Source organism: Megalops cyprinoides, chromosome 5 (genome assembly GCF_013368585.1).
Source record: "Megalops cyprinoides isolate fMegCyp1 chromosome 5, fMegCyp1.pri, whole genome shotgun sequence".
Classification (NCBI taxonomy): domain Eukaryota; kingdom Metazoa; phylum Chordata; class Actinopteri; order Elopiformes; family Megalopidae; genus Megalops; species Megalops cyprinoides.
This window is the reverse complement of record NC_050587.1, coordinates 35193670-35215363: the sequence shown is the minus strand read 5'-3', so window position 1 is coordinate 35215363 and position 21694 is coordinate 35193670. Positions and strand designations below refer to the sequence as shown.

The 21694-nt window shown below is 48.4% G+C and overlaps 1 protein-coding gene across 1 annotated transcript in view; it reads left to right on the top strand.

Moving 5' to 3' along the window:
* LOC118777879 (guanine nucleotide exchange factor VAV2-like) overlaps window positions 1-21694 on the top strand; it is a 172895-nt gene that overhangs the window by 34601 nt on the left and 116600 nt on the right. Inside the window, exon 2 of the mRNA XM_036529114.1 lies at window positions 15687-15803. Within this exon, the coding sequence (XP_036385007.1) occupies window positions 15687-15803 (117 nt within the window). The remainder of the gene's footprint in view (window positions 1-15686; window positions 15804-21694) is intronic.

The window sequence follows — 21694 nt, the reverse complement described above, 5'->3', positions numbered from 1 at the left end:
CACTAACGTGCGAAACACAAGGCCGATCAGCCTGGCCACTGTCTCTGGTCTGTGGTGAATGGGTCTGTGTTCACAGCATCGTCAGAAGTGATGTCTCAGCAGACAAACATCTCCCAGTTCTGTTTTGCTTCTTTTCACACTTAAATGACACATACAGCTGGTCTCTATAAAAATGTTAACCTTATTATTATTATTTTTTAATCTTTTTTAACCTAATTTACCTTACAGGTTTCAAGTACTTTGTTTTTCTTTACTAAAAAAACAGATATAAAGATTTTATGAACTCATATCTCTAGCAGCTACCTTTTTACTAGCTACAAGTTTTTTTCTTGTGAGGTACTCTCCCTCACTTGTAAGTCGCTCTGGATAAAAGTGTTTGCCAAATACAAATTGTAAATGTAATATGACATGCAGTTTAAGCTAATTGTAATGTTTTTGAAAGAGTCAAAAGCTATTTGAAAGTGAAACGTGGGGAGTGTGGTCCATTGGACATCGCACATCGCAGCGGTGGTGGCGGATACAGCGCTGATTTAGAAAATCGTGCTACTTCTGCTTCCCACCAAACGCTTCTCCGCAGGTTCTGTGCTCTCTCCTTTTAAGAAACTGAAAGGACGGGGCCTCTGTGTGCGTGTGTGCATACGATGGCCTGTTTAATAGGCTCTCGCGGGATGCGCCCCTCGCGGGCACACGTGTGGCGGTAATACGAGTCAGTTACAAAATGATTGAGTCCGAGGCTCTTCACAAGTGGGGTTTCCTCTTCAGGCTCAATTCGAGAGATTGCGAGCTGATATAGGAGTGCGCGCTTTTAAAGGAGGAGGGGGGTCTTTTTCTTCGCCTAACAAGGACTGTCATCTTCCAAACACTTAGCACCCCCCCCTCCCCTTCTCAATATTCATAACCTTTCATGAATATGCAGAAGGCGCAGGCGTTTGCTATAATTGCACAGCCGGGATCGCCCCTCGCTGCCCAGACAAAGAAATAAATACGTGATTACCGAACGCACTCCAGTTTTGACAGGCGACTGCCGCCTTAGCAATTAGCGAGCTCGTTTACGTCTGCCATTGATCAAATAATCACACCTTGCATCGTTATCATGTTACATGTAATGGAATGTGTGTGATGTTGGAGACAAAATAGTGTTACAGACCCCCCCCCCCCATACAGATTCTAGCGAGTATTGTGAGAGAGAATGCATTATACATGTACCTGTTCTGGAATAGCGGTGTCACAGTGTGCAAGCTAAGTTAAAAATAGAGGCATCACATTAGCTCCGTTCAGGGTACCCCCCTCTGAGACCAAAGACTCCCCCCCCCCATTTCCTCGCACGGCCCAGACCCCGAAGGCTCTCGTTTTTTTCCATGAAAGTGTGCCGAGTGCGGGAAGGCGGCGGCACCAGGAAATGGAATCTACGGGCCGAAATGACTTGAACCGCGTCTACAGCGTCAGAACTGAGCGGCGTGTGGAAACGCGATACGTCGACATGTTTCCGCCCTTCGTGGTTGTCTGCGCTTGGAGGCTTGGCCTGATTTTGTACCTGGTCTCTGGGGGGAAGATAAGTGATGACTCAAATGGAAAGCAGTGTATTGTGTAGCGAGGCAGGGAGTCTTCAGTGCTTGTCCCATCTAGAGTGCCGTTTTGTGTCCTGACCACGAGGGCCCCGTGGCCATTCGCTCCCATTGTTCTCCCGTCATCTTGTATCTCGCGTTTGCGCTGGTCCCTTTGAGTTGCGCTGGCAGCCAGGGGTGTGGTTTCGGTTCGGTTACCGAAGGTGAGCATCTCTGCGAAAATCTGTGTAGTTGAGGCACGCAAGGTCTGTAGGCCTGCTCTGAGCTCACAGTGGGGGTACAGGCCCCTGTGCCTGCTCTGAGCTTGCAGTCGGGTTACAGGCCCCTGTGCAGCCGCAAATGATCATTTCAGTGTTCTTTGTTAATGAGGTCTTAAGTCAATTAAAAGACAATACTGAGCCTCTCCTAATTTTACCTAATGGAAGCAGGTGATTAGTTAGAAGCATAAGATTAGTTAGAAATTCAAAGAGTACAGTGTCGGTCTGGGGCTTGGGGCCAGGCCAAGAGGCATTAATTGCAGCTGTAACGGGCAAAAAATGTAAATAAACTGCGTCTGCAGAGGCAAGGACAAGCGATTGGGTTTCCCCCGGTGTGGACCAAACCCCGTTGCGTTACCATGGCAATGAGCTTGCGAGGAGGGCGCCGTTTCAGATGACAAATTGCAGCGCATTACAGTCGCGTGACGTAGCGCCGTTAGACCTACTATTCATCATGTAGGTGTTGATGGTCCAATGACTAACCAGGACCTCCTCCCTCCCCACTCCCCCCTTCCCACTCCCTACTCCCCTACACAGGTGGAAGGAAATGACATCTTTCAAATGTAGTTCTTTTTTTTCCAGTGGGGGGGGGGGGGGGGGGGGAGTTAGAAGAGACCAGAAGTGTATGACTTCACCTCATGCTAGAATGAAAGAAAAATCATTGCTGTGGGCTTTAAAGGCGGTGCTTATGAATGGAGGAGGCTGGCACCGGAGCAGGGGAATTCCTGCCGGCTGGTGATATATCTCCCTGCACACACACAGGAGACTTTTCCCGTTCCCACCGGCGTCCTGGCGCTCCTGTGATGATGTCATCGTGCTGCAGGGAGGGGGAGGGACGCACAGGGTGTGTCTCCCGCTCCGCCTCGGTGCCATCTCTACCGCCTGACTCATCCTTCCCCTACATTACATTATATGCGTTTAGCAGACACCCTGATCCAGACCAACTTCCATCAGATGTCCAATAGAACATAAGTGTATCCCTTCAAATTTAAACGAGCAGCAGTGTCAGACCAGGCTAACAACACTCCCAGACCAGCGAGTGTGAGATTAACATTATTCAAGCCCTACCACAAGTTTACTTGTGCAATCTGACAAAAGCCAAGCATAATACGATATATTTATATAAAACTGAAAATGAGCAATTTTACAAATACATGTCTAATGCCTGTCAATACAATATTTGTTCCATATGTATCAAAATCTGTTGATTAATGCAACTTTCTTATTTGTCAATTTGATGTATGATTTGTTGGTGTATGTGTTGTTAAATGTTATGTACCTGTAAAATATTATGTACAAATGGCAGCAAAAGCAGACATGATTTGCAGTGCGCTCTTTGTGGTGCATTTTGACAGATGTGTCTTCTTTAGGGTTTGTATTCCCTATTTTACCACACATTGACATGCATAGCTTTTCCATATGTGTCCCTGCTGTCCGGGCTACGCCCCCTTCGGCTCAGCAGACCAAACCACACAAGAAGAGTCTGTGTCTGTGTGTCTGTGTGTCTGTGTCTGTTTCTGTGTGTGCATGAGTGTGTGTGTGTGTGTGTGTGTGTGTGTGTGTGTTTGTGTGTGTGTGTGTGTGTGTGTGTGTGTGTGCAGGGTTTTTCCACAGTTTATTTACCTTCCTCTGGCCAGCCGGAAGACTGCACTTGGCTGTGTGAAGTTTTTCTCCACCCGGTTTTGTAGCGTTTCGGCCTGTTCAGTCTGAACTGTGGAACGTGGCGATGCGCAGCGCGAATGCTGACCCACTTGTGAGGATGAGCAAGACAATCCCAGCTCCGTGCGCATGAGGCATTCTCTGTGGTGTCTCTGTGGTGCCAGGCTGCTCCCAACAAACAATGCCACATGCAAAGCCCCCTCAGATTCACTGAGGCATGTTATTCTCCAACAACGTGTCTGAAAGTTGGCCTGTGGGAAGGGAACTGTTTATTTACAACGGTTAACTAGGTCATTCCGTATAAAATCTGATATTAAAGCTGGCACGCAAGTAGCTGTCGTAAATCTAATGCTTTTATCATTTAATGCTTTTATCTGTAATAATTGCTTATCTATTGTTACCTATTACCTTTCCTATTACCGATTGTTCAAGTGCCTCTTTTTGGGGTATAATTTGTACTTGCCAGGATATCATACTTTTTATTGAAGGAATGATACAATACAAGTTAAATAATACAGTACACTTTCCTTCCTTTTTTGTTTCGGAACGAAATTCCCTTTCATACTTGTCTCCGTTTTAGAATATCATGACATGACTTAATCTTAAAACTGAAATTGATCTTAGTGAATATTTTCCTTTTTCAATATGAAAATTCAGAGCACTGAAGAAGAAGAAGGAAAAAAACATTCCCAGAAAGGCTAAATGTCAGAGAATGTATAGGAGCATGCAGCAGGCCTAAGTGCCACTAAGCATATGTCTGTGTCTTATAAGGACAGAAAGTTTCCACGCAAAACTCACAGCGATTTTACATTTCAGTAAACCATGCCCTGGAGGCAGCACTTGAAAACCACAGCTTTATCACAGAGTGTCTGAAGCTAAATTGTTTCTCTTCGGGGGGAAAGAGAAAGAGAGAGGGAAAATACATGGGAGAGTGTCAGGCTGTTTTTACAAGAAATGTCAGAGGACGGATCTATCCGCAGTGTAGCAACTACTTTTCGGCTGCTGGTAATATTTCCAGCCGGAGGGTGGGGGGACTGTGTGCTGGTGCTTTAGACTCATATGTGTCCCAGATTACACCCCCCCACCCCCCCCCACCCCTTTTGTTATATGCAGCTGCGCATTAAATTTATACAAGACACGTCCGAAAAGCGCATTCACTTGTTATCGTAATTTGTTATTTTAAAATTATGATGGAATGTCATGTCCCATAATATCAAAGAGATGGTTTGTTCAGCCGCCCCAGTGCTCTCTCGCCGCTTGTAAGGGAGTGTTTCAGTGGGCATACACGGGATTTTAAAAAAATGCTGTGAATGAATTGGCAGGCAGCTCTGTGTTGGAGAGAGCTTTGACTGTGTGGGTCAGGGTTGTGTCTGTCTGGAGGGACAGCCGTGTGAGCTGTGCATATGAGACCGAAGCTCGGTGTTCTGTATAGCAGCCTACTGCTGAAGTGGGTTAGGAAAACCCCTCGTTCCTGCTGAATGGCATTGCGTTCTCTCGGTAGCCCGCAGAACGGCTGATTGATGTTTTCCGTCACAATATTGCAGGTGGTGACATGGGATTTGATTGCGTTCAGATCAGGCTTGCTCCTCCCCGGCTTAAGTTTGATTTTTTTTTTTTTCTTAATTCAGCTGTGGCTGAGACTCAAAGCTTCCAGACCTCTGTGCAGGCTGGCTCTTTGCAGAAATTCCGTTAAACGTGTGGTCAGTGGAGTAGGATTCACAAAGACACTCTTTGATGCATCTCGCAGGCAAGCTCATTTCCCTCTGTGCATTTGCCCCTTTGGGGTGGCTGCCTCTGATTTTGATTGCTTTTGTCTGGAATGGGCCCCGCGAATGGCAGGAGTGAGCTGTGATCAGTGTTTGAAAGGGCAATTCCGAAAAATGGTCCGCATGGAGCAGAGTTAGCCAATTGGATTCAGTCCTACAACTGCTGTGCAGGATGTGGAAAAAGAAAAACCTTGAATTTTTTAACCAGCTCCCTCAATGCCCATTAACAGTTCTGTGTGTGTGTTGAAGGGCTGAACTCTGTCCTGAATGTGCCCCCAGCTCATCCTTTTCTCCTTCTCTCTCTCTCTCTCTTTCTCTCTTTCTCTCTTTCTTTCTCTCTCTCTCCCCACTGTGGTCGGGGGAGACCTGATCTCCCATTCGCTCGCCCTAAATCCTCTGTGCAGCTTGTTGATGAAGAGGAGGATAAATCAGGTGGATAGCTACAGAATGAAATCAATTTGCTCTCCCCTTATGCGTTATCCACTGGATCCTGTAACAATTCTTCATTTCTCCGGATCGTAAATCAAAAAGCGACGTGCCATAAGCTGCATTAACAGAACTAATAGCCTCCGACGGCTTAGATCTGGGTTTTTTCTTTTTTTTTTCATAAGGCTTTCTTTGGACCATTAGACTGGCGAGGCTCTGGGTTATTTCAGTGGCTTAAGCAAAGCGATTTTTTTACCATCTGCTTTGAAATTAATGGGCATGTTGAAAAAGTAGGCTAAATCCAGAGTGACAGCGTTTTTTTTTTTCTCTCTTTTTTTAAGACATGCTTAGAAGCTGGAGGTTGTGCCCCACTAAATACATGCTAAAGCGCAATGCGTTCTCTGGTCACGTGCTGCGGGTACGAGAGCACGGCTACAAGGAAAGCATACGACCCCACGTCTTGTGTAATGCACGCCTCATCTTACGGAGATACCCTTAAGAAGCTCTTCCTGCGAACACGCAACACTTTGATTCCTTAATGTTTCCCCGCGCCCCTTAAGAAATGCTGCAATCCCAGCATGCACGTCTCCTCACAGTCTCCTCTGTGATGGGGGAAATGAACGTTTGACTTGGCATAAACGGCGCAGATTAAAGTGGGCTCTCGGTGGAGGTGAGAGGGTGAATCGTAATTGGGCGCCGGAGTTGTAAAAAAGGTTGGGGGAAGAAACCCCCCCCCCCCCCCCCCCCCCGAGGCCCGGGTCTGGCTGTGAGTGTGCTTGGGCCTGCAGGCCTAAGCTGACTGAGCCTACGGCTGAGGGGGTGGTGCAGCTAATCAAAGCCCTGCGCTTTGACTCGGCTGCAAGGGCAGCTCTGTGAGGCGGCCGGATCCTTCGGAGGGATCAGAGGCGAGGGGTTCCTTTTGATCGCGGCTCCCACTCCTCATATCCACTGCTCAGAGCTCTGTGGCGCAGAGAGCCGAGCCCGTCTATCTCTCTCTTAACAGGGAAGCCGGCTCTCTGCTAAAGAGGGATGACATGGATGTGCAAAAGCAAATTCAATTTGCCTGAAGTGGGAGGAGAGGAGCACGGGGGAGAGGAGTGGGGAGCTTAGGGGCAGATTAGAGGAGTTTGCTTTCCTAATGTGAGCGGGTACACGCTTCGCTTTGACGAGAGGGGTCCAAACGACACGGCTGCCGCCTCACCCCGTAAAGCCCGCTTTTGTTTTAACCGTGATTAATCCCCTAAAGCGTTTCTACGGCTCTCAGGTGAGATTTACGCCGGAGCGTTAACACGCTAAAGCGCTGTTAGGATTTTCCACTGTGAGGGTGTACGCTGAAAGTGTGTTTTTTTTTCCAGGAACACGGTTTCAGTGTCGTATCCAGCAGCGTTGGGTGTAACACGCCCACCTTTAACTTCGACTTTGCAGTGATTGACGTTGATAATACCTTCAAGTGTTCCACTAATTAGCTATATTAAACACCACTTTAGCTGCTTATCTCGGTAGGATCGAGATCCAAAAATTCTACCCCATAATATGAAATTGTAGCTGTAATCTATGTTGAAGAGCTCTTAAGATTCCTAGTAGTCACTTGATGATAGTGTACAGTTTTTAGTGTTTTTCTTTTGATCATCCAAGTTCATTTTTGCAGTACTCTGTTCACTCATGATGAAACGTTCGCCAGTATGTATCAAATCGGTTGCATGCCATTGAGACCCAGTGTTTATGCATTGCTTTATGTCATGGCACTATATACAGAAACGGAACCAAGGCTAACTGTTTTGGGGGCTGTTTGGGGGATAAGCAGCCAGTAGCACACTGCATCAATCAATTTCCCATTGCTTCCATTTTCCCAGGATTCTTTTCACCCTGTAGTTTAATCTACTCTGATTATCTCTAATCAGGCATTACATCATATAAAGCATGTAAACATAGCCTTTTGTTTGTTGTTTTTATTGAATTGATATTAGCATCCCTCGGGGCCCTGTGAAGTACTCAGCAGACCAAGGTAATTGTTATTATGTTATATTATTGAGTACTGTTATCATGTAAGTGCTTCGCATCTGCAATGCCAGAACATATTTTATACATATAACATATGTAATTACATAAATATATTTTGGAAATAGTTTGAACTGGAGTGCAGATAGAAGACTTGAGGTTAACATCAGGGTTAGCAGTAGGACTAAGATGCATACCCATGTTCCACATTAACATACGTGCAACAAGATGACAGTAATTACACAGTAGTTACACAGTCCTAACAATCTAATTATCCAGATAAATTGATTAATTGATATAAAGCGTTACCAGCTTGTCTAGCACAGTTATTTGGAGTGATGGGATCACCGCGTTTGAATGTGATAAGAGTCGCCGTGCCGGCTGTGAACGAGGTGGGTAATTAGCAGGCTGTTCTCCCCTGTAATTCCCACAGACTGGCGGTAAATCAGCTGGGAGGAACAGCTGCAGGTGTGCGCTGCGAAATGCATCAGCGTCCCTTCCAGCCTCACGGTTGCTCTGCGAAAGGGAGCATTTTCCCAGCGGCGTCCGCAGGGCTTTGTCTCTCACGGTCTGGCCGAGGTGACCTCTGACCTCTCCCGCCGCCGTCTGGGGTGCTGTCATTTCGGGGCCGCTGCTCTTTTAGGGCTTTGCTCTTTCGGGGCGCTGCTCTTTCAGGGCACTGCTGCCTCAGGGCGCTGCTGTTTTGGGGTGCTGCTATTTCGGGCCCTTTGCCGTGGGGGGTGGGGGGGTGTTATTGATTTCCTCAGCATTCCAGGTGCGTCCGCGAGATGGATGTGGCGTTCCGGCCTCCCCGCCCGCCCGTCGTAAATCACCTGCCCATTGATCCGCTCTGTCTCTGAGCTCGCGCTCTACCACCCCCCCAGCCCTCTTCCCGAGAGGCATCCCACCCTTCAATGGCCCAAAAACACACGCAGGGTCACTCTGTCTCGCCCGGTGATGGTAAATCTTTCCTCCGGTCGTCTGCGGACAGACATAAACACTCATGACCTCACATGGCAATTGCCCGTGTTATGTGAGTGTCTGTCTAGATGAAGTGTGCAGTTCACTTGAGGACCTCTGTGTTTGAAATGTAATCTGTTCGAAAACAATTACATCTAGAGTTAGTCTTTCTACCCAGAAAATATTGAGCAGTACGCTTGTTAATCTGGTGCAAAGACTCACCGTGGGGTGAATTTCCTGCTGCTGTGAACGTCAAGTACCAAGTGTATGTGTACACAGGTCATGGCTGAATACATACTTTAAAACACTGCCTGAAGTGGTATTGGAGTTGGTGCGTTTTGTGGGTACTGGGGAGGTGCTTATGAAGTGCTGTGTATCCCCGGTGTGTGTACTCAGTTTGACATTTCCAGGTAAAAATTAATCCAGGGCAGGCTGGTTAGGCCAATGCCACCGGGCTCCTTCAGCATGAAGGAGACAGGAAAATGGTGGCGGCAAGCGCAGCTAAGTGCACAGCCCTACATGCAGGCTTCTATTGCTCCAAACAGGCCTGGTCACGTCAGCTTGAATCCTGCCTCTGTCAAAAGGAAATTCATCAAAAATTCTCTGCATACTTTTCTAGTTTTTTTTTTTTTTTTTTTTTTTGCATTTTGTTTTGTTCTTTTTTTGCCATTTGTGACCTCACAAAGAAACCTTATCAATTATTACAGCGGGAGAAGGCTGTGGGTTTGGGGTCGGCGGAAATGGCTGGTCTCCGGTCAGGTAGAACCGAAAGCGGAATAGCGATGAATAATGAAAGCGCTTTTTTCCTTTGTTTTAAGCCTCTCTCCATTGTCCGTCCCCTGGGTGCGAGCGCGCTTCAGAAGAGGAAGCCGCAGCCTGAGGCGGTACCAGGCCTGCGCTCACCAGAGACCACAGTGAACACGCTAGCACTCACTGCAGGGGGCTGCCGTATCACTGCCCGGCGATTCGCCTGATATGATATCGCAGCTCCAAGGACAGCGTCCTGTGAGTGGCGGTCATGTCGGGGGGGCGGGGGGAAGGGGCGAGAGTGCTCGGTCACGCTGCCAGTTTGTGTCGAGCCGGGCCGGTTCTGAGAAAGCTGCTTGATCCCGAAAGAAGAGCTCAGTTCATTACTCTCGAAAGCAAGGCCTTTTGTTGCCGGCAGAGGCTTCCTTCTGGTTCACGAGTCAGGAGTACCTTAAAGAAATCTCTCTTTCTTTTTCTGCTGCGGTGCCTCTCATCTCTCAAAAAGCTTGTTTTTCACTCCGGTAGGAGTTCCTTTCAGCAAACGACACTTCGCTATTGACCGAGTTACAAATAATTTAAGTTCAGGGGTGGGGGGGGGTGCGGGCAGGTGTGGTGGGGGGGAGCAGGGACGGGAGAATAATGACTCACTGTAGAGCGCCGGACTCTTATCTCAAGTCTGAACTCACGGCAATTTATGGAGTCACCCCCCCTCAGACATATTTATGCGCTATATGATCAAAGGTGGAGGCAGTAGTGGTGCCAGACAGTCAGTAACCTTTGGATTTTGAAAGCCCTCATGCAGTACGTCGCATGCCGTGAAGTGAGGTTTTGTAATAACTTATCGCATTCTGCAGACAGTGGAACTTCAGATACGCCACAACTGTCTGCGTCTGGCAGAGTTTCTGACAAGCGCAAAGGTCTCAGATTTGGGTGTTGAATGTAAATCCCGGCAGACACATACGGCTATACTCAATTTAGCCCCGTGAGGGTGTCTGCAGTAAATTAAGCATTTGGAGATTAACATTTGTGTGTCATGGTGAATTATTCAGCAGACGCCTGTTTGCCTTCCTAACTGCTCGGAGTGGCTCTTTCTCTGTAGGAGATCCAGCATCTGCATGACTCTAGAGACATTCAAAGACTCAGCACTTCTGAGACGAGCAGCTTGTCAGGTTTATGGTGCCTGCAAAGCGCATTGATGCCTACAGTGATTGGCAGGCTTCCAGGGTTTGATCAGGGCTCCGTCCAGGGCTGCGGGCTTGGCACTGGGCCTCCCGCAGGGCGTTCCTATGGGAGTCAGTGGGTAACAGTGCGCTGACCCGACGCTGTGGGGGTGATGTCATCCCCTCCGCTGTGACTCGCGCCCGAAGCAGACGCGGGGAGACGTTTCACCGCCGGTCTCTCAGCTGTGTCATCGCCTGGCAACGCTTCGCTTCAGTGTTCCCCAGCCGCATACAGACTACACAACCGCAGACTCTGACATCGTCACCCCCGCCCTTTCTTTGTGTGCGGCAGGACGGTGTCCGTGTGGTTTGCTGGGGGGATGAGTGTACGCTCCCAGTCATCCCACCTGCAGGGCGGGCGTCCTGTCTCTATGAAGGTGAAGAGTGAGTCAGGGCTGGAGCCCACCCATAGGCTCCCACCAACATGACTGTGGGATTGACTGACTGACTGATGGACTGGCTGACTGACTGACTGACTGACTGACTGACAGACTGATGGACTGGCTGACTGACTGACTGGCTGACTGACTGATGGACTGAATGACTGACTGACTGACTGACTTATGGACTGAATGACTGACTGACTGTCTGACTGGTTGATGGACTGGCTGACTGACTGACTGACAGACTGATGGACTGGCTGACTGACTGATGGACTGGCTGACTGACTGACTGGCTGACTGACTGATGGACTGGCTGACTGACTGACAGACTGATGGACTGGCTGACTGACTGACTGACTGAGTAATGGACTGACTGACTGACTGATGGACTGACAGAGTGATGGAGTGAGTGACTGGCTGATGGACTGACTGACTGATTCTGGGACTGGCTGACTGATGGACTTACTTACTTAGTAATGGACTGGCTGACAGTGGGGCTTGGCGGTGCGGATCTGGCTCCGGAGGGGCCGTCTCCCTGGGCACTCCCCGCGTTTTCATCATCCTCAGACACGGCGGTGGCCCCCGAAGGCCAGACTTCACCTCCTCTCATCCTTTTCATATCCCGCTCCGTCTGGCTGACACCAAAGAGCCGTGCAGAGGCAGAGGAAGAAACGAGGCTTGTTTTCCACCCCTCCCCACCCCCCTAGCCCCCCCACACACGTCCCTTTCATTTTTGCCAGTCAGGTTTATTACGGAACTTTCATTCTGGTTTAATTTGTACCCCCCATTAAAATCGGCGGGGTGCCACGGAGACGGGGCCCGGCTACCTCCGGAGTGGAGGCTAATGCATTATTCCCTGTGTGACGGTGAGAGAGTCGGGGAAGCCCTGTCAAAAAGCTGACAGCTCTTTGTTGCCCCAGCTCTGAGTCGCATCGTTTGCTCGTGCCGCCCCCCCCCCCCCGCCCCCTGATCCTCTCCCTCCCGGGTTATTTACATGTGAGGGGAGCCGGGTCGGAGCTCTCATCAAGGCGACAGATTTTCGGGAAAGCGTCGGAGGGATCCTAACAAAGACGCCTCCGAGCTGTGGCTCGTGTTGCATCTTGCTGAGCAATCCTCGCTGTCTTTTGTGTTGCACGGATACAAACAGTGCCGCATAAAATCACAGCTCATCTTCCCTCTCCCCTTTGCCCTCCATGTAGTTTTTGTTGCAAGGGAATTCGCAATCCTCGCTAAAAAGGTAGCACGTGTTAAAAAAAATATAGAATCACACGGTTAAGGGATACATTTTTAAAGGTATGAAAATATACCGCATACATTACAACGCAGGCTGTGTTCATTACTGCCACATCCATGCAATTACATTATTGTCATTTAGGAAATGCCAGAGTCGCTTACAAAGTGCTTTTAATGAAGTGGCATGAAACAGGACAGCACTAATCATATATTAACAAGCCTCATTGCCAAACATAGTGCGAAGGTGCACAAAGGTGTGCCTAGGTTGGCATGTAAGTGAAATATACAGTACACAGCAGATGAACCATACCATTTCAAAGACAATACTAACACATACCCTGAAGTGCATTTCCACATATATAATTACGCATAAGGCAATGAAAGATCACAGTTATATACTGTAGTGGGGGCTGTGGTGTAGCCTGAAGCCTCATTTTATGCAAATATATATGGAGTACATTATCAAACTACAGCTGTTGTAAAAGATGTTTTAAAATAAGTCCCTATTTTCAGTGGAAATGATTGATAGTACAATGCATACAAACATATGTTAAAAAATATCAAGGAACCCTCCTTATATTATATGCTTCTATATACTATATTATATATCATACTTCTTAAATTTTGGCCGTCATATTTTGTCATATATTGCCAGGAATTCCTTTAACCTGGAGTTAAAAATACGTTCACTCTTGGTGAATTTCTACAAACAGTAAAATCGCAAATTAAAGCCCAATCAGACAACAACAGGGAGGCCCATCTATTATTGAGCACCGCTGAAAGTAGAAGCCTGGACACCGGGGCGGCCCTTGCAGAAAGTTTGTTGTTCACGGTCAGTGGTTTTCAAGCTGAGCGGGCTGAACTTTTCACTCCGGGAGCCGTGCTCGGAGAGCAGTGCTCGAGAGGAGCACCTGTGGGAACACAGGTGAGTCAGGGTGCGGGCTTTCCCGCCCAGCAGTGCTGAGTAATGAAGGTGCACTGGAGAGGTAGGGTCAGAGGGCAAAACCCCATATAGAAGTGACCGCAGGAATCCGCTGCATTGCATTTTTAAAAGAGACAATTCAATACAAACGTATGTTTGTGCTGCTTACGTTTATTGATCCTGTCGGTTAGGATCAAAGGTTTTCTTGATATTACCCCAGCCTGATGATGGTGGGTTTTGAGATCTCCCAAGCTGATCGATACTTTTTTTTTTTTCGAAATTTTTATTACGGAACTGAGTAATAGCAGACTGCATAATCTCTGACTGTGTGTGTCAGCCGCTGTAAGAGGCAGGACAGATTGTAGCAATTCACTGTAACAAACACTCTGGTCCAATCAAGGTAACGTTCCATTACAAAGCCATTGCTACTGAATGAAACCATCTGCTGTTGAACACAGGCCATCAGACAGCAGTGCATTATGGGAGCGTAGAGGAGCAGCGTACTGTTTTTTTTTTTTTTTCCTTTTTTGAGCTGTCCTTCATCCAGAAAATGGGTCTTGTGAATGTCGTCCCAGTACGGGAATGACACCTCATGGGAATTGCGAAAATGAGAGCAAGGTGCATCTCCAGAAGCAGCTGTGCATTAAATGATTCCTCATTGGTTAAACGGACTTTCAACACACAATAAATAAAAGCTTCCAAAATTGACAGACAAGCGCCACCACGGCAGTTTTGGACCGGATGTGCAAGAGGCCACATAAGAATCCTGTGCACATTTTTTATTTTTATTTTTATTGCATGAGAATTAGGTCCCTAAAAATCTGACCTGGTGTGTGAGGGCCTTAGAGAGGCACCAACACACCTCTGTGGTGGATGTGGGCTGAAATAATTCAAAACTCTCACCCACCAGCTGATCAGACATGAGGTATATGGAACAATCAACGATCGTTTCATTTCTCAGGGAGTGGGCATTGATTGGAGACTCAATCTGCTGTCACAGGTTAGATTTAATCACACGTCCGGCCTTTCTGTGCTAGGGAAAGCATGGAAAGACATGTCTGCTTTCAGACTTGGCCATTGGTCAGCTCATGAGAGGCATCAAACGAAGGGGAAGACAGTGAAGCCTACTTCCCCCAGGTAGACTCAATCAAGAGAGGCTCATATGATGTTATATTACTGCCATGAAACACGTGTCACTTTGGGTCCTAGAGCAGTAACGTCACCCACTCACCCTAAACAGGAAATGACTGGATGTATTGGGGTATCAAACATCTGATTGCTGATACAATGCAATACAACATGGGTGGCAATCATGTCTCATGATCATTTTGTTCTGTTGTCACTGCCACCACCCCCCACCCCCCCATCATGTTCCACACCATTGACTTCCCATCTACATCAAATGCATGCAGTGTAAAACAAGGTCTTTCAGAATCCCTAAAAGAGAAATCCACTCCGATTCACACTCGTCCGAGATCAGTGCACCTCCTGCCTCTCCACACTTCTCCCCGTGCCTCCCTCGGCTTATGAACAGAGATTTATTTCTGAGCGGGAGTATGCTAATAAGTAACAATAAGACATTTGCCTGGTATCTGCTGCCTAGCTAATGTAATCTTCTCGGAGAGAGACGCCTCACGGTGGCTGATACGCCAAGTGAATGTGCCGAGGAGTCCTCCAGGGACAGGCCTTGTATGTTTTTCAATTACTGAAGTGGGTAGATGGATGGTCTTGTGTTCCTGGGCGGTGTGGTGTTTCTTTTTTTTTGGGCGGGGGGGGCATGGTAGATGGCATAGGCAGGCTGCAGGCGTGCGGCGAAGACTTATCAGGATGGCAAGACCCCTCCTCCCTTCAGTAGCCCGGGAATGAAACGGTCGTGTAATATCAGCCGTTTAATCACTGGTGCAGAGCGCCGGAAATGAACGGGCCTGTCAATCAGCTCCAGGAAATGAAACATTTGCAAAAATCAGTTTCCATGCGATGTTGCTTATTAAACCGGGTGTGGAGTGGTTTCAGATGCTACCGCTTTTCACTTTGAACACGTGTCGCTTACTCTTTCAGACAGTCAGCAGTATGCCGTCCTTGCAGACATGGTAATGCTGTCAGTGGAACAGTAAGGGTTGGACCTCTGAAAATGGGAGCAGTTTAACCAGCAGTCGTGTTTAAATTTGTATTTAAAATCAGAGGTCGAGATCAATCTGAAGTCTTCTGGAAAAAGTATTTGTAAACGAATGCATCCTGTTTGCTGTACCTTGTCAGCGCAGGTGTAGGAAAGCTGTTAGTGCTGTTGGTGCTGTTCATTGAGCCAGAGGGTTACAGCACCTTGACCTTCGTGTTCATATACAATCACCCAGGCTGATTATGATCCAGTATGTTGTTTTTTTTCTGTCTCATGTTAGCCTGTTATAATGTTATTTCCTCATGTTTCTTATTCTCGTTGGATGGATACACTTCTGTTCTCTTGCGATGGAAGTCGCTCTGGGTAAGACCACCAGCTGCATGCTGAATGCATGTAACGTAATGCAACTTTGTTTTTTTTGTTTTGTGTTTCAGTTTCTTTGCCTGAAAAACATCCGGACGTTCCTCAAAGTGTGCCACGACAAGTTCGGACTGCGGAACAGCGAGCTGTTTGATCCCTTCGACCTCTTCGACGTCCGGGACTTCGGGAAGGTGAGCAGCGAGGGCTTCCTAATGGTCACTTGGCGTTCCTTATTTATATGGCAAGTAGGCAGCTGTTGCTCTGAATCGTCAGCTGTGAAGCACAACATCGGCCGTTTCCCCACACCAGATACCTGCTCTTATGGGGACAAAGGGAGGGGTACAGTGCACGTATACTTCGTGACGATCTTGATTGTAAAAATGCGCTATAGAAAATAAAATTAGATTGAGCGATCGATATATACACCATAAATTTGAGAATATCTCATTACTTCCTGATTCATGCAGGTTGAAAATAATAATGATGAGTCACATTTGAGTTGCAATAACACCCTTCATCTCCAGGACATCTCTGTCTGTCTCAGACTCTCTCTCCATTAGGCAGACAGACTGAGATAGGGATACAGACAGATGGAGAGAGATATAGAGATATCAGATAGACAGATAGTGTGCTCTGGTCGTGCCAATGTACATATCATATGAGGAGCGGCACTCACCTGCCAAAGGGCTTTGGAAATGAGTCAGAACTGCCGTCTCACATTAATGGGTCTGAGCTCACGGCAGGTTCAGATAAAAGGCGATATCAGCCAATCGTAATTTGCGTCTGCAGTCTGGGGTGAACGCTTCAACTTTTGCTGTCAAGGCTGAGTTGACCGGCATAATGGTCCCTTATTTCATTATCGCATGAAAATTTCGCAAAGTTGTGAAAGAGCAATTTGGAGCCAGAGGCGCGGGTGGCTGGCCTTGGTGCGGATTTTGCTGCTGAAGAGCATCGTGGGAGCGGTTGATTGGTGCAAATGTGCTGCTCCCTGCAGCCCGTCCCCGCTGTGAATGGGAGTGTGGTTATCACGCCCCCGGGTCAGCAGTGAGGGTGAGGGCGATTTGGATTGCTGGCGTGTCTGCACACCAGTTTACACAGCAGAGGGGAGAGGGAGGGGGCTCCTAATCCGGTCACTGCCCCTCTGTCTGGTCTGCTCGCATGCTGTAAATGTGTCAGGAATCATCCCTCCTTTTGGGGGAATATTTTCCTGACACATTTGGCTCTGCTTCGCCACAGTGGCTGCGCGTCTCTTCCTGAGTGACGGCCACAGCGGGGCTGATTGTGACCTCACAGCATTTGGGAGATTTTCTGTGTATTGAGCAGATTGTCAGCTTTGTGTGCTTCACATGGAAAGCGTCTCTGTCTCTGCCATTGTAAATGATAAAAATGTTATCTGTCTACTCATTCGCCATGAGTGTTCTTCAAAGGGCATAGTCTAATACAGAGTGTCTCTAGTCTGCATAGGAACATTGGAGGAACCAGAACCCCTTGTTACCATCCAGAATCTGTTAGATGGAGATGGAGGAAACACAGGAGTTGAATATCTGGGTAATGCAATATCTGTGTTTGGAATTTCTCCCAGGGCAAGGGGGCGGGGCTTGGGGGTTGTACCAAGATAATGGGTGCGACTATAATATAACATTAATGGGGACTTGGAAAAAAAAGCAGTGGTCACAAGTCTATAAATGGGTATATAACAAGGTACAAGCTTATTGAAATCAAAGTTTAATCTCATGCATTTATTCAGGTCCGGAAGGGAAAGATGCAGCCTGGTGGGTTTGGTAAGATGAGGCAGAGGACGGCTTCTGAGAGTCAATGAGCTCAGGGGAAATGCTATTAACATCCCAGGCTTTTTGAATCCATCACACACCCTCCCCCGTGCCAATCCGCAAATGGCACCCGTTCGCTCCCTCTCTCTCTCCGAGGTGGCGGACTTGTCCTGTCATTGATTTTCCATTAAGGGGAAGAGCGCGCATCACATTAGAATATATCGAAGGGCCTGCTTATAGCGGCGCGTGAATTTCATCTCCGAGCTCATCGGGAAGCGAAGGACGAACGTGGCCCTCGATCCGAAGCGTTTCTGTGGCAGAGTAGGATTTTCGGAGCTCTGCGTAACGGTCCCTCTAAACCCCTGTGGCTCACGTGCCTGTAGCCGTCCGAAGCGCTGCACATCTTTGGCACAGCTCTTTGGCGTAAGCTGATCGGTGCAGTGAGAGAAGCGTTTGGCAGTCAGCATTCAGAGGGGTGGGAGCCCCTCTCATTCTCCTGCTCCGTTCCTCTGTCGGTGTCTGTTTCCTTTCTTGCAGTTCAAAGCCGCATTCAGAGCGCAGGGATGCGCTGAGTGCGCAGACTGAACCGTGGGGGGGGGGGGGGGGGGGGGGGGATAAACTGTTTCTTCAAGACAGCGGCTCCCTTCTACGCTTCTTCAGGCCTCCGTGGCAGGGATGCTGAAAACCTCCCTCCCAAACCGGCTCTCGAGCATCCCCTCCCACCCTTCTGTTTCGCTGAAGAGGGGGAGGAGAAGGACCCCTGTCCCAGAGGAGGGGAGGGGGAGGGGGCAAACAGCTGGGACCATTAGTATTAATCAGCCGAAAGTGACCCCTCCCCTCCCTTTCCCTCCCCACCCCACCCCTTCCATATCTCCAGCACAAATTGCTGGTGGTGTGGGATTCTGGGAGGAAATCTCCATACAGCCCTGTCTCCTCCTTAATTACCCTCTCTGGATGCATCCAGTGGGGGAGTGAGACTACCTGCCCCCCCCAGGTCAGTCCAGCAGGACCCCTGAGTGCTCTGGACTGGGCCTGATAGCGGAAGCAACCCAACCCCCCCACCACCTAATCCATCTCCTGTTTCATTCATGGTGATAACCATGGAGATTTCCCATCATCCCCCTGTCTTCCCATCCCCGATGTCCCCCACCCCCCTTTGGGGGGGTCAGGACAGATGCCGGCTCCCTCTCATTTCTTTCCATCATTACATATTTATCATGTAAGATAATTAATATGAAATATGGCGTGAAGACCCTGGAGGATACGTGCCTAAACGCAGCACGTTTGTGAACACTATGGCCTGTTTTCCCTCCTCTTAATGAGGGAAAGTCTGTACAGTGTTTATTAATATAGTGATCTCTGCTTCTCCGCAAAGGGCATCATAATTAGTCTGACATCGCTGCACCTGTTCATCATCTATTACCCAATACGCGATCACTTACGTTACACTGAAAAGCAATTAAGAAGGAAAACGTTGGGAAAAAATGTCTTCATCAATATTTCCCTGGCTGCGGTTTACATTTCTCTACTAACGGACTCCAAAATAAATCCACGCATGCCGGTTTAACCACTACAGCCTAGAATTCAGTCCTCAGTCCAAAGTGCCTGCTCAGCGGATTTCTGTCATTTTGCAGACAGATTTTAGGGTGATGAATGGTGACTTCACAGCGTAGTTTATGGGCCTGTTCTGATGGTCAGATGGATGCTGCGCGTGATTGGGTGTGTGGGATGCTGTCAATATTAGAAACAAAAAGTTTACAAAAGTCCCAGAATTCCCTCTGCCAGTGAGAGAAAGAAATCTTTTGCACCGGAGACACCCAGACCGTCAAAACGTGAGGGTCACAGAATGTAACTAATTCAATACCCTCTGTGCCATCTCTCTCTCTGCCACTCTCTCTCTCTGTGTCTCTTTCTGTTCTCTCCCATTCTCTCTGTTGGCCTTTGTCTCTCTGCAGAAGGAAACTTGGCCACGGAAGAGTATTTTCACGGCGGTTGCGGGTCTGGTTTCGAGCAGGTGCGCTTCCTGTTTCGAGCCGCACGCTTGATTGGCACCCTTCTCAGTCTGGACTCTCCACTTCCTGTAGTCAGAGCCACTGGAAAGTAACTGATTGGCCGGCAGCTTCAGCAGGAGGAGTCTGGGCAACACAGAAGCGGTGCTGTGACACATGGTCACCATACCCAGCGAAAGCATCCAGTGATACTTTCTATTCTAGATCATTTGTTAAGCTTATAATTATCATTCAGCATGTATATATATACAGATATATATCCACAGTTTATAAAAATGTCTGTGTATATTTATATATTTATTTCTGAGGCTTGAGGTGAATTTGAGGTTTTCAAGAAGTCAGCAACAACCAGAGAGTGAATCTCTGCACAGTTGGACAGAACGCACAGTCAAAAGTCCACAGCCATTACTGTAGGAAGGTTGTGGAAAGCTGATGTGTAAGTGCGTCTGTTCCCCTATCAAACACTTACCCCAGGTTTATTTGTCTTTCAGTGTCTCTCTGATTCCTCCTAGTTGGCTCAGTGCCTGCTGGCACATGGTGCTGGGATAAGCAGCTAAGATGCAGCTGACAATGGGAGTTTGAAGGCTTCAAAACTCCCCCTAATGGGTGGAGTTAACACGTGCTGTCAATCACTGGCTCTTAAGCCAATCGCAAGGCAGCTCTCCGCAGCAAAATGCTATGATTGGTGGATATCAGTCAGGTATTGTTAGTGTATAGTAGCTCCAGCCATTCTGGGAGTTGGTGAAGCCCCAGTCACCCCTGGCTAGATGCAGCCCTGCAGTGCTATTGAACCAATGGGGGGCTTAAAGGTGATGGAGGCGAGCATTCGGAGAGCTGGAGATACTCAGCCTCATTGATATCTCGCTGGAGGAGGGTTGCGTGCCGACAGACTCAGACCAGGTGGCGGGGTTTCCAAGCAGGTATCTGCCGAACGTCTCACCCCCCGTCGCGGCGTTCGAATGGTTTAGCTGAATCTCTCACAGCGGCAAACACGTGTTTTGACTTTAAGCGGAGAGAGGACTGGAAGGAAGTCATTAGCGCCGTGCGGCTCTGCCTCCGCCAGGCGATAGACTGAGTGTGGCCAGATGCAGCGCCCCCCCGGGGCACACGCTCTGTGTCTGTTCTGCGTTATGGATGGTCTACTTAAACCTGTAATAAGTGTGTTTGCAGACAGCCACAATGGCTTTTAGCTCTGGGTTATAGGGCATTAAGAGTCCTCTTATGGATGACTTATGTGCGTGTCAGGTCGTAAGTCTGTAATCAATCAGGAGCCTCTCCTCTTTGCCTAGGGAATGGTGCCCCCTCCAGGTGGGGGCAAAAAGTCCTCCCTCTCCTGCCCTTGAATCTCCCATGCTGTCTGACCCCCCCCCCCCCATTTCCTGTCTGTTCAAAGCCCTGCATCTTATAGCATTAGCTGGAAAGACAGAATCAATTATTCATTCAAAGCGGCTCACTCATGATGATAATTTCTCCCACCATGAATAATTGATGGGAGGTTCCATCCCACTTTGGTCCCTTTTTTTTCTCTCCACGGCTCTCATTAGATGTCTCCTTGTTACCGCGGTACCTTCGGAGGCAGGTGGACTCCGGGCGGCCGGCGTCGTCTGGGATACGGGTTTGATTGGCATCCGGAGGCACCTCCCCCCCGGTGATGCAGCGGCTGGTCAGAGACGGAGGCACAGGCACTGCTGGGGCAGATGTGTGGTGTGTGGCCCCTGGGCAGCTTTGCGTAGCTGCTCACACTGTCAGCCACACCCACAGGCATTCCTCAGCGCGGGTAATGAACAGCTGGACATGCTGAAACAGACAGGCAGGCGTACGCACACATAAATATACATGCACACACATGCATGCACACACATACACACGGACACACACACACACAGACACACACACACACTCACATGCACACACATGCATGCAGGCACACACACTCTCACACACACACACACACACACACACACACACGCACAGACACACCTACACACATATGCACTCACACACACAAACACACACACACACACACACATACACACTCACATGTACACACACACACACTCACATGCACAGACACGCACACACACATATGCACTCTCACACACACACACACTCACATGCACTCACATATGTACACCCACACAGACATACGCACATGCACTCATACACATACATGCTTACACCCACACACTACAGTCTAAGTGACATGTTGCCTGACCAGCCGGTCACGCTTGGATAAACTGTAAGAGGTTAAATAGTCACTGACTAATAGTCAGCTAGATAAGTTTCCCTTGAGGGTGCACGTAG